Consider the following 20148-nt stretch of genomic DNA (forward strand, 5'->3'; position numbering starts at 1 on the left):
GTTAGGTGCCCGACTGGCATGAGACTCTCGGGTTGTCAGTTCCGGTATCGACCGGGGACGCGTGTATTCCACTTCAAAGTCTGACGCGCACTAACTGGGGGTGCGAATGATGCAACAGATGCGCGGGCGCGGGTAGCGCGGGGTGGGTCGTCGCGGCACGGACCTGAGTCACACTCCCTTTGGCTACTGTTGCCCCGCGAAACGGAACGCTGCGTTACAATAGAGATTTAACAATACTATTAATAATCATAAAAAATTAAAAACAAAAGAAAGACAACAAGGACAGTAATACCCAATATATATATAGTAATATATATAATAATAGTATATAGTAATACCCAATTATAATTTATAGAGCCAATGCCCAAGATAGGTTCAATTCTTCAGGACAATGGAGTTTGGTTATTGACGAACAAATTACTACAAATATTGATTTTGGTATTAAAGTCAGACAATAGATTCAGAGGTCTGTGTCAAGAATACCAAGTTTTTTTTTGTATGACAATGGAGAACAGAGTGCAAAAAATGTTGATTAAAAATCCACACAGAAAACTCTCAATCAAAATGACACACAATCTATCAAACCTGGAACCTCCCTATTCAATTCATTATAACACCCCCCCGACGTTTATAAAAATGAGCAATTTTCTGTAAAAATAATATCTTAATAGGGATTTTTTTTTTTTGCTAAAAGCGTTTTTACATCCCATTGTAATAATTTTGTTCGATCGATGTCAACAATTCTCTTGAGTCGTCTTTCAATTATTGGTGGCTTGTTTTATGATTAATAATAATAGATATATTAAACGGTTTTCTTTTATTTGTTGTTCGCGACGGACATAAATAAATGCAGCTTAATAGATATTGTTCGCGACGAACATTGATAGTTTAAAATAGACAGAGAATAAATAGTTATAAATGTCCGTAACAGATAAATGAATAGTATGTTAAAATAAGTTAAAGAATAAATAGTTATAATAAGGAAATGTCCGTGAATAGTTGAATAGAGATATGTTCGCCAAGAACAGCGAAAATAAATAGACATCCAAATAAACGGATATGTTGTGAAATAATAAATGTGAATAGAGATAGTTAAAAATAGAAAAATAGATATAAGTAAATTTGTAAATATTTGTTTGAAAATAAAGATTGGTCCTCGTGGTCTTTAATTTGGCGTGGGAACGCAGGAGCGAGTCACAATACGGGCAACTAATAGAGCGACTAGGCAAAACAATAGGCGAGCGAGGCGGCCGAGAGAACAATAGACGCCCACCGTGCTCGGACTCATAATAGCGCTGGCCGAGTGCGTGTGGGCGACCATAAATAAGGGGCCTACCTCGCTGCAAATTCACACAAATCCAGGCCCGGGACACCAGTGCGCAGAGGATCCAAATTGGTTGTGCTGTACAATTTGTTGAACCCAAACCGTGAGAGTGTGCTATCTAGTGTAGTTGTTACGGCGCGGAGACGTTCCGGACAACAATACACAGGACCCGGGAACAGGTGAGTAGGTCGACACATTCATTTTTTAACATCTGTTAATTGCGGGTAGGTGTCGACCAGCCTGGGAAAGCTGCGTAACCATTTTTATTTGGTAATAAAAATTGGTCGACGTAAGCGCCTTTGAGTCTGGCCATCCGTGTCTGTTCCCAGTCCTCCCCTGCCCCAAGGGGTTAGGAGGGGCTGCTACCAACACCCGACTAGCAGACTGTTCAGTTGCAGGTTGGCGGCTTCGGAGTCCCCCTGAAGGTAGGTTCTTAGATTAAGTTAGTTTCTAGTTTTACGTGTCCTTTTCATTAATTTTTAGAGTAAATTTCATTCAATTCTAGATTTAAAACCATTTTACACTTATAATATTCACAATTACCAATAATAGTAGTTAGTACATCCAAAATAGAACCACTTTTTAATTTTTATTCAACTAGCTATCATAGTGCAGTAATTCGACAGCCAATGAGCGTCGTTGTTTCTTTTGTCTTTTAATTTAAATTCACTTACGTTTTAATTTCAACTACCCTCAATAAGCTTAATTTTTTCTAGGTGTATTCGCGTTGTAAATAATTTCATTTTGGTTACTTAAGTAAGGTACCGGCAGACAGAGCAGGTTTCATAAGTGTTCACACTTGTTTTACAATAGTTTTGAATTAGATAGTAGTAGTTAGTTATTAATTTCTTTTGATTTAATATTATAGGTTGTTCTAAATTGTTGATTTGATTTATTTTGTTGTATTTAACTTGTTCTTTCTTTCAATTTTTATTAATTTTCTCTATACTTCCTCTGGCGAGAGTGTGAGTCAGCGGTGACGTACCGGCTCAGTGAATAGTTACAATTGACTAGTTTTAGATTAAATAGTGTTAGATCAAGTAGTTTATTAAATGGTTATTATTGAGTCGGTAAAGGGAGACGTATAGCTTTAGGTTTGTGGATCGCTTAGCCGAGTGCCCGGGTTCGGAAGCAGAGAACTTGAGTTTTTCTGTAATTCGACTCGGGTTATTCGGACTGGCTGACCCCCATAGGGAGTGTAGGTCCCGGCGTATACGAGTCAAGCCCATTTACTTTGACTGATATACTAATTATAATTAATTCTAATTATCTCCTTTTAATAACTTAAACATTAATTTAATTTTATTTACTTTATTTCGAACATTTGTTATTTTATTTTATTTCATTTAAATTAATAGCTATTCTTACAATTAAATTTAAATTCAGTTTTGTCAATTTTCCTTGAAATACATACTGATTATTAATTACAATTGCACCTGTTCACTGGTTAGTGCGCCTACTTCCGCTCGGCTCGGACCGGCGCCGGGGTTTAGTTTAGTTTAATAACCCACTGATTTAGTAGATATTTAAGTAGAACTTAGTAGTACAGCAAATTACCGGTTTCGAGCTTAATACCACCCAACCAACCCAGCGCGTTTTACAACACCAGGCTTCTCTATAGCCTTTTTCTCAAATAGTTTTAGATAGACCTTCCTGCCCGAGCGGGATTTCGATGTCCGGGTAGCCACTGATATCAGTCTAAATCATGTCTGGGGGGTCATCTCCCCCCATCATCAGCACGCCCGGCCCGTCCCGCAAGGGACGTCAAGCGATGGCGGGAATATTCGCCCATCGCTCCCAACCTATCGGCCCGGAACCGGACGCCGGAAAGGACGAACGGCCCGGGCCTTCGGTCGCGGCCCAGGAGGTTTCGAGGATTCGTCCGGAGGAAGCTTCGTCTCCCCCGTTGATGGATCGCTCGGGGCCCCCTCGGCCGCGGAAGAAGGCCAGGTCCGAGTCCGACCGGAGTTCTTCCGAGGCGATGGATAAACGGCCACGTATTGGACCTTCGTCCAAATCTATCATTGAGGATGATGAGGACGATGACACTGAGGTGACGTCCTCTTCTCATGAATCGACCGAATCAGAATCCGAGTCCGATTCAACCGAATCCTCTCGTTCTTCCTCATCGAGGGTGAAGTCCCTTCCCCCCCCCCAAACCAACTCCCAAGCCGAGGAAGCGTATAGGGACGGCGGAAGTTCTCGCAGCCAAACAGCTGCGCACGCCTCCTCGGTCTCCCTCCCCTCCAATCTCACCCATTCCACCAGTCTCGCGTAGAGGTGCCCCCACTACAAGCTGCACAGTGGGCAACCTTGAATCAACAAGGTACATGGACCTCGAACACTCCAAACCCATGACCGGTACAGCCGTGTCCCCGACCCCCTCAACTTCATACGCTGCTATGGCAGCCAAGCAACTCGTTCCCACCATAAGACAGTGCAAGCCCCCTGCTCCAGGTAAGTCTGGTACCAGTGAGGTCCCCCGCCGTCACCCCCCTATTATGGTCGAGGCGCTTCCCAATTGGCCCCGCCATATGGCGGCCTTAAGGGAGCGCTTGGGGAGGGCCCCATCTGTGCGTCCTTACGGAACAGGGTTCCGATTTCTGCCCGCGTCGGGAGAGGAATATAGGGTTGTCCAGGCCTATCTCGCCGAGGTCTCTTCCACTGACAATGCCATTAAATAGTATTGTTACGCGTTGGAGGAGGAGATCCCGGCGAGGGTGGCTGTTCGTGGACTGCCTGCCGATACCGACGCGGCGGAAATCACAAACTCCCTGAAGGAGCTAGGGTTTCCGGCTCGCTACGCGCGGTGCATACGGGCCAAGAGAGGGCGGCCAGGTTGCGTATTTTATGTAACCTTGGACCACCTCTCGAAGGACGACCTCGCCCGCTTGTACGCGGTTGAAGAACTAATGTACCTGCCGGGGGTGTCAGTTGAGGGATGGCGTCCGAACCGAGGACCGGCGCAGTGCCATCGCTGCCAGGCCTTCGGACACGCCTCCACCAACTGCCACCGAGCGGTCCGCTGTGTGCGATGTGCGGGCGAGCACATCGTGGCGGACTGCCCGAGGCCAAGGGAGGGACCCCTCACCTGCGCCAACTGCGGGAAGGGCCACGCCGCTATTGACAAGCGGTGTGTGGTCTACCGCAGGAGGGCGCGGATGATGGGGGTCGCTATTCCTCCCCCCGTACCGCAAGCAGCGACGCGTGCCAGCCAAGCCCCTACCCCCGCTCCACGTCTCGGTCCACGCCCATCTCTGAAGGGTAAGGGCAAGGGGAAGACCTCTCAACCCCCCACTCTCCCTTCGGTTATAGAGCAACCTGCCACTGTGGAGGCCAACCCAACAGCGGCCACCCTGATGGCAGAAGCAAACCCGCAGCGACAGGCTATAAAGCCGCGACCTGCCCCTCGTTCCAGAGCAGCATCCAATCTACAAGCTGCCCCAACTAGTTCAAAATCAATAACAAAAACTCAAAAAAAAAATAAGAAAAAATAATTAAAAGCCAAAGAAAAGAAAAAAAAAGCAACGGAAGAAGCAGCTGCCCTGAGAGAAGGCCAAGTTGAGCCAGCTACCGAACCTCCATGCCCAATGGAGACGACAGCCAGCGACCCGCCCCAGAACGTTAACATCACTCTGGGCGACTCACAGCCCCCATTACCACCCCGCCCGCAGAGAGAGCGGCGCAGTGGCCGACAGGACACGCAGCCTGCCGGCTTCGCTGCATGGCTCCTCTCCCTGTGGGAGAAACTGTCCGAGGCGATCTCCGGAGTGATCCGAGAGATCGCCTCGGGAGCCAGTCCCTTCGGGGCCTTGCTCGCGGGGTTCTACCGGATGATTGCGCAGCTCAATGGCTAGCCAGGAGCTGCGCATCATCTACTGGAACCCCGACGGGATAGGGTCCCGGAGGTCGGAGCTCATCCGACTCGCCCAGGAGTATGACCCGCAGGTTATCCTCCTGGGCGAGACCAAGCTCAAACCTCGACAAGATTTTAGGATGCCCAACTACTTCGTGTACCGACGGGACGAACTGACCTCCAACGGGCGCCCGTTCAGGGGCACTGCGGCGCTCGTCAGGAGGGACGTGGTGCACGAGGAGCTTGAGCTACTGACCTTCGCCTCTACCAGAACGGTCGGGGTGAGGGTCCACGTACCGGGGGCCGAATTGCGGATTTATGCCGCGTATCGACCCCCGGGTCCTGATTTTGTCGAGGACGATATTAGACGGGCCTTGAACCATGATCGCCATCCGGCCTTGGTGGTCGGGGACCTCAATGCGAAACATGTCGCTTGGGGCTCCCGAATCATCACGCCGCCCGGAAGGCGATTGTACGAGGATGCCGAAAGGGGGGACTACTGCGTGGTCGGCCCCAACGAACCCACACACGTTCCAACGTTGGCCCGGTACCAACCGGACGTATTGGACGTGTGTGTTCACAAGGGGCTACAGTGCCCTCTAGCGATAGAGGCACTGTACGACCTGAGTACCCCTCACCTACCGATCTTGGTCACGGTGGGTTTGGGGCTCACTCGGGTCGCGACATCCCCTCTCAGGCCTAGGGTCGACTGGCAGTCCTTTACGGGACTGCTGGCCGACCAATCCTTGTTTCAAGACCCGTCTACCCCTGATGAGGTCGACACGGCGGCTTCCCGTCTCGTCGATACCATCAGGGGAGCCCTGGACCAAGTGACGACTCTGGTACCCAGCGGGGGGCCCAGAGCGGAACTCCCGGTGCACCTCAAGACGTTAATTCGTCGGAAGAGGGCACTGAGGAGGCTCTGGGCGACATCTAGGTGTCCCAGGATTAAGCGCGAGCTCAACCGACTTGAGGGGGAGCTGGCGACTAAGATGCGGACTTACCGGGGTGATTCCTGGGAGGGGGGACTGTTGGACGCGTCCGACGACCGTACGATGGCCCCCCTTCACCGCATCTGTCGCCGGCTCACCAACAAGCCTTCCCCCACTTGCCCCTTGGAGGACGAGGGGGGAAGACGGTGTTTTACAGAGGACGAGGGGGGAAGACGGTGTTTTACACCGTTGGCTCGTGCCGAAGTCCTGGCCAACTCGCTGGAGCGGCAGTTCACTCCGAATGTCTCTGCACCCTCGATGGCTGCATTCCATCGCGAGGTGTCAGAGGGTGTAATCCAATTCCTCAAACCGGAATCGCCGGGAGTCGAGCTGGGAGATGACGACTTAGTCACTCCCAGCGAGATGCGCCTCCTCATCAAGTTGATGAAGAGGCGCAAAGCCCCCGGCGAGGACGGTATTCCTCCCCTCGCCCTGCAAAACCTCCCTCCCTCAATCGTGTCAGCAATGACACGATTGTTTAATTCCATTCTCCGGGTAGGACACTTCCCTGGAACTTGGAAACTGGGCAAGATTATCGTCTTGCCCAAACCCGGCAAGGACAGGAGAAAGCCCTCCAGTTACCGACCGATTACCTTGCTCTCGCACGTGGGCAAGTTGTTCGAGCGGCTGCTCCTGAGGAGAATATCGCCGTATATTCTCCTCAGGCCGGAGCAATTCGGCTTTAGAAGCGGCCACTCGACGACTCTGCAACTGACCCGTGTCCTGCATCACTTGGCGGACCGGCGAAACTCGGGCCAATACACGGTCGCGGTCCTTCTCGATATCGAGAAGGCCTTCGACCGTGTGTGGCACGAGGGGTTGGTCCACAAGCTGCGGGACGCGGGCCTACCGCACGCTCACGTGCGACTGCTCGGGTCGTATCTGGAGGGCAGAACCTTCTTTGTCGCGGTCGAGGGCGCACGGTCTTCCGTGCGTCCCATTACGGCCGGGGTTCCCCAGGGTAGTGTCCTATCACCTATCCTATACGCCCTCTACACCAATGACATCCCCACCCTGGAGGGTCACCTTCGGGCGTGGGAGGAGGACGTGAAGTTGGCCTTGTTCGCTGACGACTCGGCCTACTTCTCGTCCTCTCCGTTCCCCTCTGCAGCCATTATGAGGATGCAGAGGCTTTTGGATTTACTGCCCCAGTGGCTGGACCGTTGGAGAGTCGCGGTCAATGTGGGAAAGACCGCGGCCTTACTCTACGGTCCGGTCCGTATCAGAGTCGTCCCAAAGAAACTCAGCCTCCGAGGTGTGAATGTCGAGTTCAGGACCACGGTCCGGTATCTCGGATGCGACATCGACCGCTCCTTGAGCATGGTCGCGCACGTCAACCGAGTCATCGGTCAGACTCGCGCGGCCAGGTTCTTGTTGCGGCCGGTGTTTGCGTCCGGGCTTCCGACCAGGACCAAACTCGCCATTTACAAGACATATGTCCGTTCCCGCCTCACTTACGCTGCTGTGGCCTGGTATCACCTGTTGTCGCCGTCCCAGCGATCTAGGTTGCAGGCCCAGCAGAGTCTTTCCCTCCGCATTATCGTCGGGGCCGGGCAGTACGTCAGAAATGACGTTATTGCCCGGGACCTAGGTGTGGAGTCGCTCGTGGAGTTTGTGACTAGGCTCGCCCGTAATATGTACGAGCGAGCCGAAAACGGGCCCCATGAGCATCTCCACAACATAGCCCCGCTGCACGCCAGACCACCGGATGGTACGGCGTTGCCGCGGGAGCTATTGGTACCCCCGACGATCGTTCGGAGATAAAGCTCCTCGCCGGCTGTGAGGCCGGGGAGGACCTATGAGCGCCCCCTTCGGAGCTGAGTTTCATCAGCCTCTAGACCCACGCCTCTTGCCCGTTTGGCGGGTCCCCCGTATGGGGACCGCGGCTGCACCCCGTAGGTGCAGCCTCATTTCCATGAGGGGCTTTGACCCCACCCCCCACCCCCTTTTGGGATGGGGTGTTCTTACCCGCTGCAGTCCTCCCCCCCATCAATATTGTATAACGATGGGGAGAGGGGGAGAGGACTGCAGCGCGGAGTGCGGATTTACTCTCTCCCCCATATTAGGTTAGCTAGGTTATGTTAGGTTAAGTTAGATTAGGATTAGTTTAGGTGTGACGGCGCGCGCTGTCCCGGCACTCCACGGAGTGCAGGAACGGCGCGCTGCCGCCACTTAGATGTAAGTTAGATTAAGTTAGGTTTACTTTAGGTTAAGTTAGGTTAAGATGAAATTGTAAATAGTACAGGGAAAAAAAAAAAAAAAAAAAACCAAAAAAAAAAAATACCTAACAAAAAAAAAAAAAAAACAAAAACAAAAAAAAATAAAAAAAAAAATATGGAGGAGAGTAGCAGCCGCCCCCGGAAGAAGAAGGGAAGAAAGAAGAGGAAGAAGAAGTAGAAGAAAGAAGCGAAGAGAGAAGAATAAAGTCGCGCCCACTTCAAATTTCAAGCCTACAAAACACCATCCAGCAGCGCATCACCCCTGCCTCATTAGGCAGGGAGCCACATGTCCGGGCAGAGGGGTTTCCCCGAGGCCCGCTCCGCGCCCCCGCAAGGGGACGCGACGACCCCACGACTGCAAATTCAGTTCGAGACAGCGAGCCGACGAGTCAAGACCTCTCCGGAAGAAGAGGAGAGCGCCAACCGAACAAGAAAAGACTCGCTCCTACGCCCTGCGCCGGTCAAGCCACGAGGACCGTGTGAACGCCATACTTGAAGCCTTCGTTATTTTCCTCGAACCAATCCCAGCACCCGTTCCGCGACAGCCACTGCGGCAATACTCGAGCCACCACGTTTCAACGAGTAAGAAGTCTAAAAATCACACGTGGTGGCCGAAACCTGAGCGGTGGCCGTCCGGAATATTGGTCCTTCGAGAGCCGGATTCATTTGAGGAAGATCGAAGAAAATTGAAGATTGAAGATTGAAGAAATGGTGCTCACACGGTCCGAGAAGATGAGGTCGTCACGCCTTGACCGGCCCGGCAACGAAGCTGTCTCGGGCTCAACTTCACAAGACGCACAGCAACGAGCTGTGTCGGCCGCGCCGCGTTCGGGAGTGACGCAGGGACCGCCACCGATGGCGGCAACCTCCTCCCAGTCAACCGCGCCGCGTTCGGGAGTGACGCAGGGACCGCCACCGATGGCGGCACCCTCCTCCCAAGTGGAAAAGTGTCCGGGAGTGCCGCGGGGCTCACAAGCGATGCCCCCCTCCCGCCAAATATTGCCTACGCAATACTCGCCGGCGTCGCCAACGGGACCGAACAGCGGGGTCTGTCGACGAGTGGTCAGACCTCCCAGCACCGCGACACCGGCAACAACTTCAGGCGACGCAGCAACGGAGAGCGTCGTATCCGCGAGCCAGAACAGAAAAGAGTCAGCGCTCACGGCCAATTCAATAGTACACGGGTCCCACATCACGGACGCCGCTGCCAAAATCTCGACGACAGAAGAAGGCTCCACACTCCGCGACGGGATGGCGCCACCAGTACGAGGATCTTCAAGAAAGTCGAGTCAACAGTCACAACGGCTGTTGCTTATGGCGCGCCTCAAAGAAGAGCATCTCCGCGCCAAGGAAGAACAAGCCCGACTCCAAGCAGAGCTCGCCGCCGCCCGCATCTTAACATTAGAAGCCGAAGCGCTCGTTGAAGAGGAGGAAGATGCGCGCACAACACTCACGGAGGACGAAAACGAGCAATCACAGCGCATCGATACATGGCTCAGTCAACAACGATCGATCGCGCTACACGGAGTCGAAGAAACAGTAATGCAGCCAACACACGGATCACCAGCCACCATCGAGCAACCGCAACTGGAACTTCCCGCACCAATAGAACAGCTGAAGCTACCGGCCCCTGCCGCGGCACCGATTGCCGTACCTGTCGCACCGAAGAGCGACATCGCCGAACTAGCAGCTGCCATCGCGACGGCCGCCCGCCAAGCCAGGCCCGGACCATCGCATCGGTACTACGGGGAGCTTCCAGTGTACAGTGGATCGCACCAAGAATGGCTCTCCTTCAAGGTCGCCTACGCCGAATCAGCGGACAGCTTCAGCGCCGCAGAGAACACTGCGAGACTTCGGCGTACGTTGAGAGGAAGAGCAAGAGAAGCGGTCGAAAACTTGTTGCTGCATTACACCGAGCCCGCCGAGATCATGCGGACTCTAGAATCGCGCTTCGGACGTCCAGAAGCAATCGCCGCAACGGAGCTGGAACGACTGCGCGCGCTGCCACGCTGCACGGACACACCGAGGGACATCTGCATATTCGCGAATAAGGTGAACAACGTCGTCGCCGCTCTGAGGGCCCTCGACCGCGTACATTATATGTACAACCCGGAGCTCACTAACATCACATCGGAGAAGCTGCCGTCCACTCTACGCCACCGCTGGTTCGAATTCTCAGCGACTCAACCGGCGGGAGAACCGGACCTCGTCAAGCTGTCGCGCTTCCTGCAACGCGAGGCGGACCTGTGCAGCCCATACGCACAGCCGGAACCAGAGACGAGAGTGGAGATCACCAGCGGTCGGCGGAAGATGGTGAATACGCCTCAGAGGACGCACACCACGCAAGCAAAGGAAGAGAGGAAATGCGCAGCATGTCAGAAGCCGGGGCACATCCCACAAGATTGTCCCGAATTCAAGAGAGCAGCCGTCAGCGAGCGCTGGGATACGGCGAAGCGCGAAAATTTGTGTTTCCGGTGCCTACGGTTCCGGTCCCGGGGACACGTATGCAAAAAGAAGAAGTGCGGCGTCGACAGCTGTGAACGCACGCACCACGAGCTGTTGCATAAGAAGTCAGCATGGCAGAAACCAGCAGAGAAGGAAGAGGCGGTCACCTCGACGTGGGCCGCAAGCAGAGCGACAGCCTACCTAAAGATGGCGCCAATTACTGTCATCGGACCGGCGGGAGAGGCAGATACATGGGCTCTGCTGGACGACGGGTCAACGATCTCGCTGATCGACGAAGACTTCGCGAGACGAGTGGGCGCCAAAGGACCGATCGAACCCCTCTTCATCACTGCCATCGGAGACAACAAGATAGACGCAACACGCTCACGACGCGTCCCACTGAAGCTATGCGGACGCACGGGGGAACCGCAAGACCTGAACCTACGGACAGTCAACGGCTTAAAATTAACACCACAGCGACTGAACATCGAAATCCTCGCGTCGTGCCATCACCTCACCGACCTCCGCCATCACTTCAAAACGAGCTACGCCTCGCCGAAGATCCTGATCGGCCAAGACAACTGGCACCTGCTGGTGACGGAGGAGATGCGGACGGGTCGACGCGATCAACCAGTGGCGTCTCGTACTCCGCTCGGGTGGGTCGTGCACGGAGCACACCCGGGAGGCAAGAGACAGCGCGTCAACTTCGTGGCACACGCGACGACGGCCGACGCGAACATGGACGAAGCCCTCAGGCACTACTTCGCGATCGAGGGACTCACCGTCGCCGCCAAGACGCCGAAGAATGACCCAGACGAGCGCGCGCTGAAGATCCTGCGAGAGACCACTCAACAGCGACCCGACGGCCGCTACGAGACCGCGCTGCTGTGGCGTGAGGAGGGCCTGAAGATGCCCAACAATTTCGAAGCCGCGCTGAATCGCCTGACGTCCGTAGAGAAGAAACTGGAGAAGGATCCAAATTTGAAAGAGCGCTACAAGCAACAAATGGACGCACTGGTAGCGAAAGGATACGCCGAAGTAGCTCCGTCAACGGGGACGAAGGACCGAACCTGGTACCTGCCGCACTTCGGCGTAACACATCCGATGAAGCCGGGCAAGATTCGCATCGTGCACGACGCCGCTGCGAAGACTAGAGGGAAGAGCCTTAACGACTTCCTGCTCACCGGCCCGGACCTGCTGCAGTCGCTGCCCGGAGTGATGATGCGCTTCAGGCAGCACGCCGTCGCAGTCTCAGCGGACATCACAGAGATGTTCATGCAAATAGGCGTCCGAAGCGAGGACCGCGACGCGCTCCGGTATTTGTGGAGGGAGGACCCTTCACAGGAGCCTACAGAGTACCGGATGAAATCTATAATCTTTGGCGCGACAAGCTCACCCGCGACCGCCATCTACGTGAAGAACGCCAACGCGGAGAAGTACCGACTGCAGTACCCGGACGCCGCCGACGCAATCGTACGCAACCACTATATGGACGATTACCTGGGAAGTTACCGGACAAGCGAAGACGCGATCAGGATCGCAAATGAGGTGAGGGCAGTACACCGGCAAGGCCATTTCGAGTTACGCAAATGGACCTCGAACAACGAGGAGGTACGGTGCCACATGACCGACGAGGCCCCACCTACAAGTGTGACGCTGTCCGATGGAACGGAAATAGAACGAGTACTTGGCCTGGTGTGGAGACCTGCTGAAGACGTCCTCGCCTTCAATCTGGACATGGCGCGAATCCCAAAAGAAGTCTTGGAGAGCAGCGCGCCTACGAAGAGACAGGCTCTGCGAATAACGATGTCCGTCTACGACCCCCAAGGCATCGCATCACCAGTCACTGTCGGAGCGAAGAAGATCCTGCAAGAAACGTGGCGCCGAGGGACGGCGTGGGACTCCCCCCTCGATGAAGACCTCTGCGCGATGTGGAGAGAGTGGATCGACCACTTAAGACGCCTGCGCGACGTCTCAGTGCCGCGCTGCTATCCCGGCTACTCAGACGCCGCCAACCTCCAGCTCCACACATACGTAGACGCCAGTGAGTCCGCCTACGCCGCCGCGTTATACTGGCGCGCCGAAATGCCCGACGGGGAGATCAGGACCTCCCTCGTACTCGCCAAAGCCCGAGTCGCGCCCTTGAAACTCACCTCGATACCGCGCCTCGAGCTACAAGCTGCCGTGATGGGCAGCCGCATGGCCGCGGCTGTCACAGAGGAACACGACAGAAAACCAGACGCGAGAGTGTTCTGGACAGACAGCGCCACCGTATTGACCTGGCTACGAACGGGGTCGAGGTCGTATCGACCGTTCGTCGCTCACCGCATTGCAGCGATAGAAGAGAACAGCACTGTGGAGGAATGGCGCTGGGTCCCCACGAAGGAAAATGTCGCCGACGACGCCACTAGAGAACTACCCATCGGCTTTGAAGGAAACCACCGCTGGTTCATAGGCCCGGAATACCTGAGACGGCATCCGGATGATTGGCCCGTACAACGGACTGCAAGAAGGGCAGAGGATACGGGCGAAGAGAAGTGCGCAACGCTCGCCGTGAGCAGAGAGAGCCTCGGTGAAGCGATCCCGGACCCAAGACGCTTTTCAAAATGGGAAAAGTACCTGCGTGCAACGGGGCGAATACTGCAATTCGTCGACCTATGCCGCAGAAGTCGCGAGCGCACTCATTACAAGAGGACCAGACGGAACCCGCGTTCGGACCCGACGTGGGAGAAGAATAGAAAGACGACTTCGAAGACCCCGCTGAACACACCGCGGACGCCAGAGCAAGCAGTCATTCAATGGAAGACTTTAGACGCCGACACGCTTCGACGCGCCGAGACGCTCATTTGGCAACAGAGCCAGCGGGCGGCCTTCGAGGAAGAGATTTTGGCGCTCCAACGAGGGAAACAAGTATCCCCAGCGAGCCGACTGCGAAACTTGTCCGTAACTTACACGGACGGGATATTGAGAATAAACGGACGCATCGGCAACATTGAGGGAGCTGACGTCATCACCTCGCCTCTCGTGCTAGACGGATCCCGACGCGAAACGAGACTCATGATAGACTTCATTCATAGAAAGATGCACCACGCCGGAACCGAAGCTACGATCGCCGAGTGCCGACAGTCGTACTGGGTCTTACGCCTACGCCCAGTGACACGGAGCGTAATCCACAACTGTCTTCCGTGTCGGACACTCCACCGCGTCCAGCCACAGGCGACCACCCACCGAGCAGACTGGCACACCATCGGCGACCATTCACATACGTGGGCCTCGATTACTTCGGACCGTATCAAGTTACCACCGGCAGAAGCACCCAGAAGCACTACGTGGCCATCTTCACATGTCTCACTACGCGTGCGGTGCATTTAGAACCGGCAGCGAGCCTCAGCACGGACTCAGCGGTGATGGCACTCCGGCGCATGATCGCGCGCCGGGGAGCTCCGACGGAAATATGGAGCGACAACGGCACCAACTTACGAGGTGCCGACAAGGAGCTGCGCCAAGCATTGGACAAGGCGACCGAGCATGAAGCGAGCTTAAAACTTATCCAGTGGCGCTTCATCCCACCGGGCGCGCCTTTCATGGGCGGCGCCTGGGAGAGAATGGTGCGGGCGGTAAAGGCCGCGCTCTCGGCCACGGAACAGCCGAGGCACCCGACGCCCGAAATATTTCATACTCTGCTAGCAGAGGCAGAGTTCACAGTGAACAGCCGACCTCTCACCCACGTATCGGTGAGCGCCGACGATCCCGACCCTCTGACACCGAACCACTTCCTGCTGGGGGGCCCGGCGCGAGTCCCCGTGCCGGGCAAGTTTGACGACACCGACCTCATAGGGCGCGCACACTGGCGCGCAGCTCAACGTCTGGCAGATGTGTTCTGGAGTCGCTGGCTCCGGGAGTACCTGCCCGACCTGCAGAACCGGCGGGAGCCCCACAGCCGCGGGCCCGCCCTGAAGATAGGCGACGTCGTGATAATAGCAGACGGAACGCTCCCACGGAACACCTGGCCACGAGGGATCATCCAGGAGGTTTACCCGGGGGCCGACGGCATCACTCGAGTGGTCGACGTGCGCACCGCCGGCGGTCTCCTGCGACGCCCGGCAAAGAAGATCATCGTGCTGCCCACGATGTCCGCCGCTCACCAAGGAGGATGCAGCGACGTGAACGACGCTGCACGGCGGGAGGATGTTCGCGACGGACATAAATAAATGCAGCTTAATAGATATTGTTCGCGACGAACATTGATAGTTTAAAATAGACAGAGAATAAATAGTTATAAATGTCCGTAACAGATAAATGAATAGTATGTTAAAGACGAAAAGAATAAATAGTTATAATAAGGAAATGTCCGTGAATAGTTGAATAGAGATATGTTCGCCAAGAACAGCGAAAATAAATAGACATCCAAATAAACGGATATGTTGTGAAATAATAAATGTGAATAGAGATAGTTAAAAATAGAAAAATAGATATAAGTAAATTTGTAAATATTTGTTTGAAAATAAAGATTGGTCCTCGTGGTCTTTAATTTGGCGTGGGAACGCAGGAGCGAGTCACAATACGGGCAACTAATAGAGCGACTAGGCAAAACAATAGGCGAGCGAGGCGGCCGAGAGAACAATAGACGCCCACCGTGCTCGGACTCATAATAGCGCTGGCCGAGTGCGTGTGGGCGACCATAAATAAGGGGCCTACCTCGCTGCAAATTCAATTGTCCGAGGTGATCTCCGGAGTAATCCGTGAGATCGCCTCGGGAGCCAGTCCCTTCGGGGCGCTCCTGTCGGGGTTCTACCGAATGATTGCGCAGTTCAATGGCTAGCCAGGAGCTGCGCATCATTTATTGGAACCCCGACGGGATAAAGTCCCGAAAAAACGACCTGCTTGTTCTCGCCCGGGAGTATAACCCAGAGGTTGTGCTCCTGGGCGAGACCAAGCTACGTCCTCAGGATGCGTTCAGGATTCCAAACTACTTCATGTACCGACGTGACGAGCTTACCCCTGCCGGGCGGCCGTTCAGGGGCACTGCGGCCCTCGTCAGGCGGGACGTGGTGCACGATCAGTTGGATTTGCTGTCCTTCACATCGACAAGGTCAGTCGGTGTGAGGGTACACACCTCGGGGGGAGATATGCGGATTTATGCCGCGTATAGACCCCCGGGGCCTGAATTTCACCCTGAGGACATAAGACGGGCCCTGAATCACGACAGCCGCCCAGCTCTGCTGGTCGGGGACCTCAACGCGAAGCACGTCGCGTGGGGCTCCCGACTTAACTCAGCAGTGGGCAGGCGGCTGTTAGAAGATGCCGATAGGGGCGACTACTCCGTGGTCGGCCCCGACGAACCCACACACATCCCGACCGCCGCGCGCTATCAGCCCGATGTGCTGGATGTGTGTGTGCACAAGGGGCTACGGTGCCCCGTAACGATCGAGGCACTGTACGACCTGGGTACCCCACATCTCCCTATCCTGGTGACACTGGGAATGGGGCTCACCCGGGTTGCGACCTCGCCCCTACGACCGAAGGTCGACTGGGAGCTCTTTAAGAGACGACTAGTCGACCTTCCCGTGATTCAGGACCCCAACACCCCTGATGGGGTCGACGATGCGGCAACCCGCCTTGTTGACTCCATCAGGGGAGCGATCGACCAGGCGACGACTCTTGTGCCCAGCGGCGGGCCCAGAGGTATACTCCCGGCCCATCTGAAGGCGATTATTCGCCGGAAGAGGGGCTTGAGGAGGCTCTGGGCGACAACTCGTTGTCCCAGGATAAAGCGCGAGCTTAATGAACTGGAAGCGGAGCTGGCGACAAAGATTAGCACCTTCCGGGGCTATGCCTGGCAGGAGAGGATCGAGGAGGCCCGCGAGGACCCCTCCTCAGTATCCCTTCACCGGCTTTGTCGCCAGCTCTCAAATCGGCCTGCCCCGACTTGTCCACTCGTGGACGAGAGGGGCAACCGATGCTTCTCGGCTCAGGCCCGCGCCGATATCCTGGCCGAAATGCTGGAGCGGCAGTTCGCTCCTAATGACTCTGCACCCTCAGAGGCCGCATTCCACCAATCGGTGGAAGAGAGCGTAGCAAGCCTACTCTCCTCCCCGGTGCCACCGTTGGGAGATGGTGAATTCATCACTCCCAGCGAATTGCGCCTCATCATCAAGCGGATGAAGAGGCGCAAGGCGCCGGGCGAGGACGGTATTCCCTCCCTCGCTTTTTTCCACTTCCCTGAAACGGTCGTGTCATATATGACACGGCTGTTCAACTCCATTCTGTCCACAGGACACTTCCCGGGAATTTGGAAATTGGGCAAGGTTATCGCCTTGCCCAAACCCGGCAAGGACAGGAGAAATCCCTCCAGTTACCGTCCGATCACGCTGCTGTCGCACGTGGGCAAGTTGTTCGAGCGGCTGCTGCTGAGAAGGATGTCGCCGCACATCCTTCTCAGACCCGAGCAATTCGGGTTTCGTAGCGGTCACTCGACAACGCTGCAATTGGTCCGCGTCATGCATCACTTGGCGGATCGGACCAACGCGCGCCAGTACACGGCCGCAGTCTTTCTCGACATCGAGAAGGCCTTCGACCGTGTCTGGCATGCGGGACTGATCCACAAGCTGTTGCAGAACACGGACCTCCAGCACGCCTACGCGCGATTGCTGGGGTCGTACCTGGAGGGAAGATCCTTCCTTGTCGCGGTCGAGGGCGCCAAGTCGTCGGTGCGCCCAGTCACGGCCGGAGTTCCGCAGGGGAGCGTCCTGGCACCATTCCTCTACGCTCTCTACACCAACGACATTCCCACGCTCGAGGGCAACCTCGAAGCGTGGGAAGCCGACGTGAAGTTGGCGCTGTTTGCCGACGACAGCGCCTACTTCGCGTCATCCAACTTCCCCTCTGCGGCCATTTCGAGGATGCAGAGGTTATTGGACTTACTGCCCCAGTGGCTGGACCGATGGAGGGTCGCGGTCAACGTGGGGAAGACCGCGGCTATTCTCTTCGGTCCGGTCCGCACAAGAGTCGTCCCGGGACAGCTCAGTCTCCGTGGCGCTAATGTCGAGTTTAGATCCAGCGTCCGGTACTTGGGGGTCGATATCGACCGGAGTTTGGGGATGACCGCCCACGCCAATAAGGCGTTGGCGGCCGCTCGCTACGCGAGATTCCTCCTCCGGCCGGTGTTGGCCTCCAGGTTGCCGGTCAGGACTAAGCTCGGCATTTATAAGACGTATGTCCGTTCCCGTATCACGTACGCAGCTGCGGCCTGGTATCACCTCATCCCGCAGGTCATGCGGGTGAAGTTACAGGCCCAGCAGAATCTGGCTCTTCGCACGATAGTCGGAGCAGGGCGTTACGTCAGTAATGCCGTAATCGCCCGGGATCTGGATGTGGAGTCGCTCGAGGAGTTCATCCGGAGGCTAGCTCGTAATCTTTACGAGCGGGCTGACGGTGGACCCCACGAGCATCTCCACAACTTAGCTCCCTTGCACGCTAGACCACCTGATGGTCTGGCGCTACCAAGGGAGCTACTGGAACCCCCGGCTATGGTAAGATAGTCGGCTTAATCGGAGTGATATGGGAGTGCTCATAATGAGTGCCCCCATGGGACTGAGCTGTCCACACTCGTCATTTCCCCCCACATCTTTGGGGTGCCCCCTTATGGGGACCCATTTCCCACCCCCGTTGGGTGGACCACTCCCCCTTATGGGGAGTGATTATATCGGTCCCTCCCCGCGACGGTCTTCCCCTTCTGGGGAGCCCTTAGCGGGTGAGCGCCAAACCAGTGTCGCGGCTCCCCCTCTGATTTGTAGAGGCGGGGCCGCGGCATGGGGCCGGTGGCGGGCCCCTCGTAGCTGCTGACTGTTGTCCCTGTATGTATATAGTAGTTTAGTTAGCTTTAGTTTAGTTGTAGTTAGATAGTAAGGGAAAAAAAAAAAAAAAAAAAAAAAAAAAAAAAAAAAAAAAATAATAATAATAAAAAAAAAAAAAAAAAACAAAAAAAAAAATATTTAGCTGTAAGGAAGCAGAGGACAGCAGCCGGCGCCGGGGTGTCACCGCCAGACCAGACTGCCCATCGTATTATATATAAGTATATATAGATGTAAATTGCCGCCGAACACGCAGCGAACAGCGTACCTTCCCCATGTCCTCCCCGCATCGACTTCACCCCTGCCCTATGTGGCAGGGAGCTCCGTCCCGGGTAGTGGGGTTTGCCCCGAGGCCCGTTCCGTGCCCCCGAAAGGGGGTACGACGACCCTTCTTGCTTGCTGCAAATTCAGTTCGAGACAGCGAGCCGACGAGTCAAGACCTCTCCGGAAGAAGAGGAGAGCGCCAACCGAACAAGAAAAGACTCGCTCCTACGCCCTGCGCCGGTCAAGCCACGAGGACCGTGTGAACGCCATACTTGAAGCCTTCGTTATTTTCCTCGAACCAATCCCAGCACCCGTTCCGCGACAGCCACTGCGGCAATACTCGAGCCACCACGTTTCAACGAGTAAGAAGTCTAAAAATCACACGTGGTGGCCGAAACCTGAGCGGTGGCCGTCCGGAATATTTGTTATGGGTTGAAGTTTTAACTATTAAGTTAGTTGTAGCGGTAGCTATTATAGAATCGGCGGAGTATCGCGTTCCGACCCCGCAGGCCGGTTCTGACCCAGGGGGGTATCCCAGAACACCAGTGGCATCGCCCGGGCGTCCTCGGGGTTGCGCCGCGAGTCTGGTGGTAGTGTTGACCCCGGACGGAGATCGGACGTCGGGTGTAAGAGTGCAGGGAAATCGTTTAGTGCATTAGGACCCTAAAACTCCTTGGGCCCGTGGTCTGCTCTCCCAACATCTGCAGATCGTCAAGTTCCACATACCCCGCGTGCCCCTTAGGCGCGAGGACCTCACACGAGGGTCGGGCACCGGCTAGAAAACAACCTATAGAACAGAAGATATTTGACAGATGTCTACCACAAGCAGCGGTCACCGTTCTCTTCGAACCCGTCACTTACGACGAAGGGCTTGACGAACGAATTAACCCATAGACACAGCCCATATACGCTTTTCGAGTATAATTTTCATTGCATCGAGAAATAAATGTGTACTATTAATCGCTTTAATAACATTATTGGATCATGTGTATATTTATACATCTATATATTAATACGTGAAGCAAAAACTTTGTATCCTTTTTTACGAAAATTGCGCGGACGGAGGAGTATGAAATTTTCCACACTTATAGAGAATATAGAGAAGAAGTGCACAATGCTAATATTTTTTTTAAATAATGCATAAAAGATACATTAAATCAATAAAGAAAACATTACACACACCACATACCATGTA

General features: G+C 54.7%; 2 protein-coding genes across 2 annotated transcripts; both read left to right on the top strand.

Annotated features, from left to right (window-relative positions):
• The first annotated feature begins 8605 nt into the window (after positions 1-8605).
• On the top strand, positions 8606-14208 carry LOC149499944 (uncharacterized). The gene has a single exon (XM_089738267.1). It carries the CDS (start codon positions 9100-9102, stop codon positions 14206-14208), a length of 5109 nt encoding a protein of 1702 aa, XP_089594393.1. The 5' UTR covers positions 8606-9099.
• Positions 14209-14243: 35 nt separating this feature from the next.
• Positions 14244-15047, top strand: LOC149499945 (uncharacterized). Its single transcript, XM_089738268.1, has one exon. The coding sequence runs from the start codon at positions 14244-14246 to the stop codon at positions 15045-15047; it is 804 nt and encodes a 267-aa protein (XP_089594394.1).
• Positions 15048-20148: the final 5101 nt, after the last annotated feature.

This window comes from Bombyx mandarina, chromosome 24, assembly GCF_030267445.1.
Source record: "Bombyx mandarina strain Sakado chromosome 24, ASM3026744v2".
Taxonomy (NCBI): domain Eukaryota; kingdom Metazoa; phylum Arthropoda; class Insecta; order Lepidoptera; family Bombycidae; genus Bombyx; species Bombyx mandarina.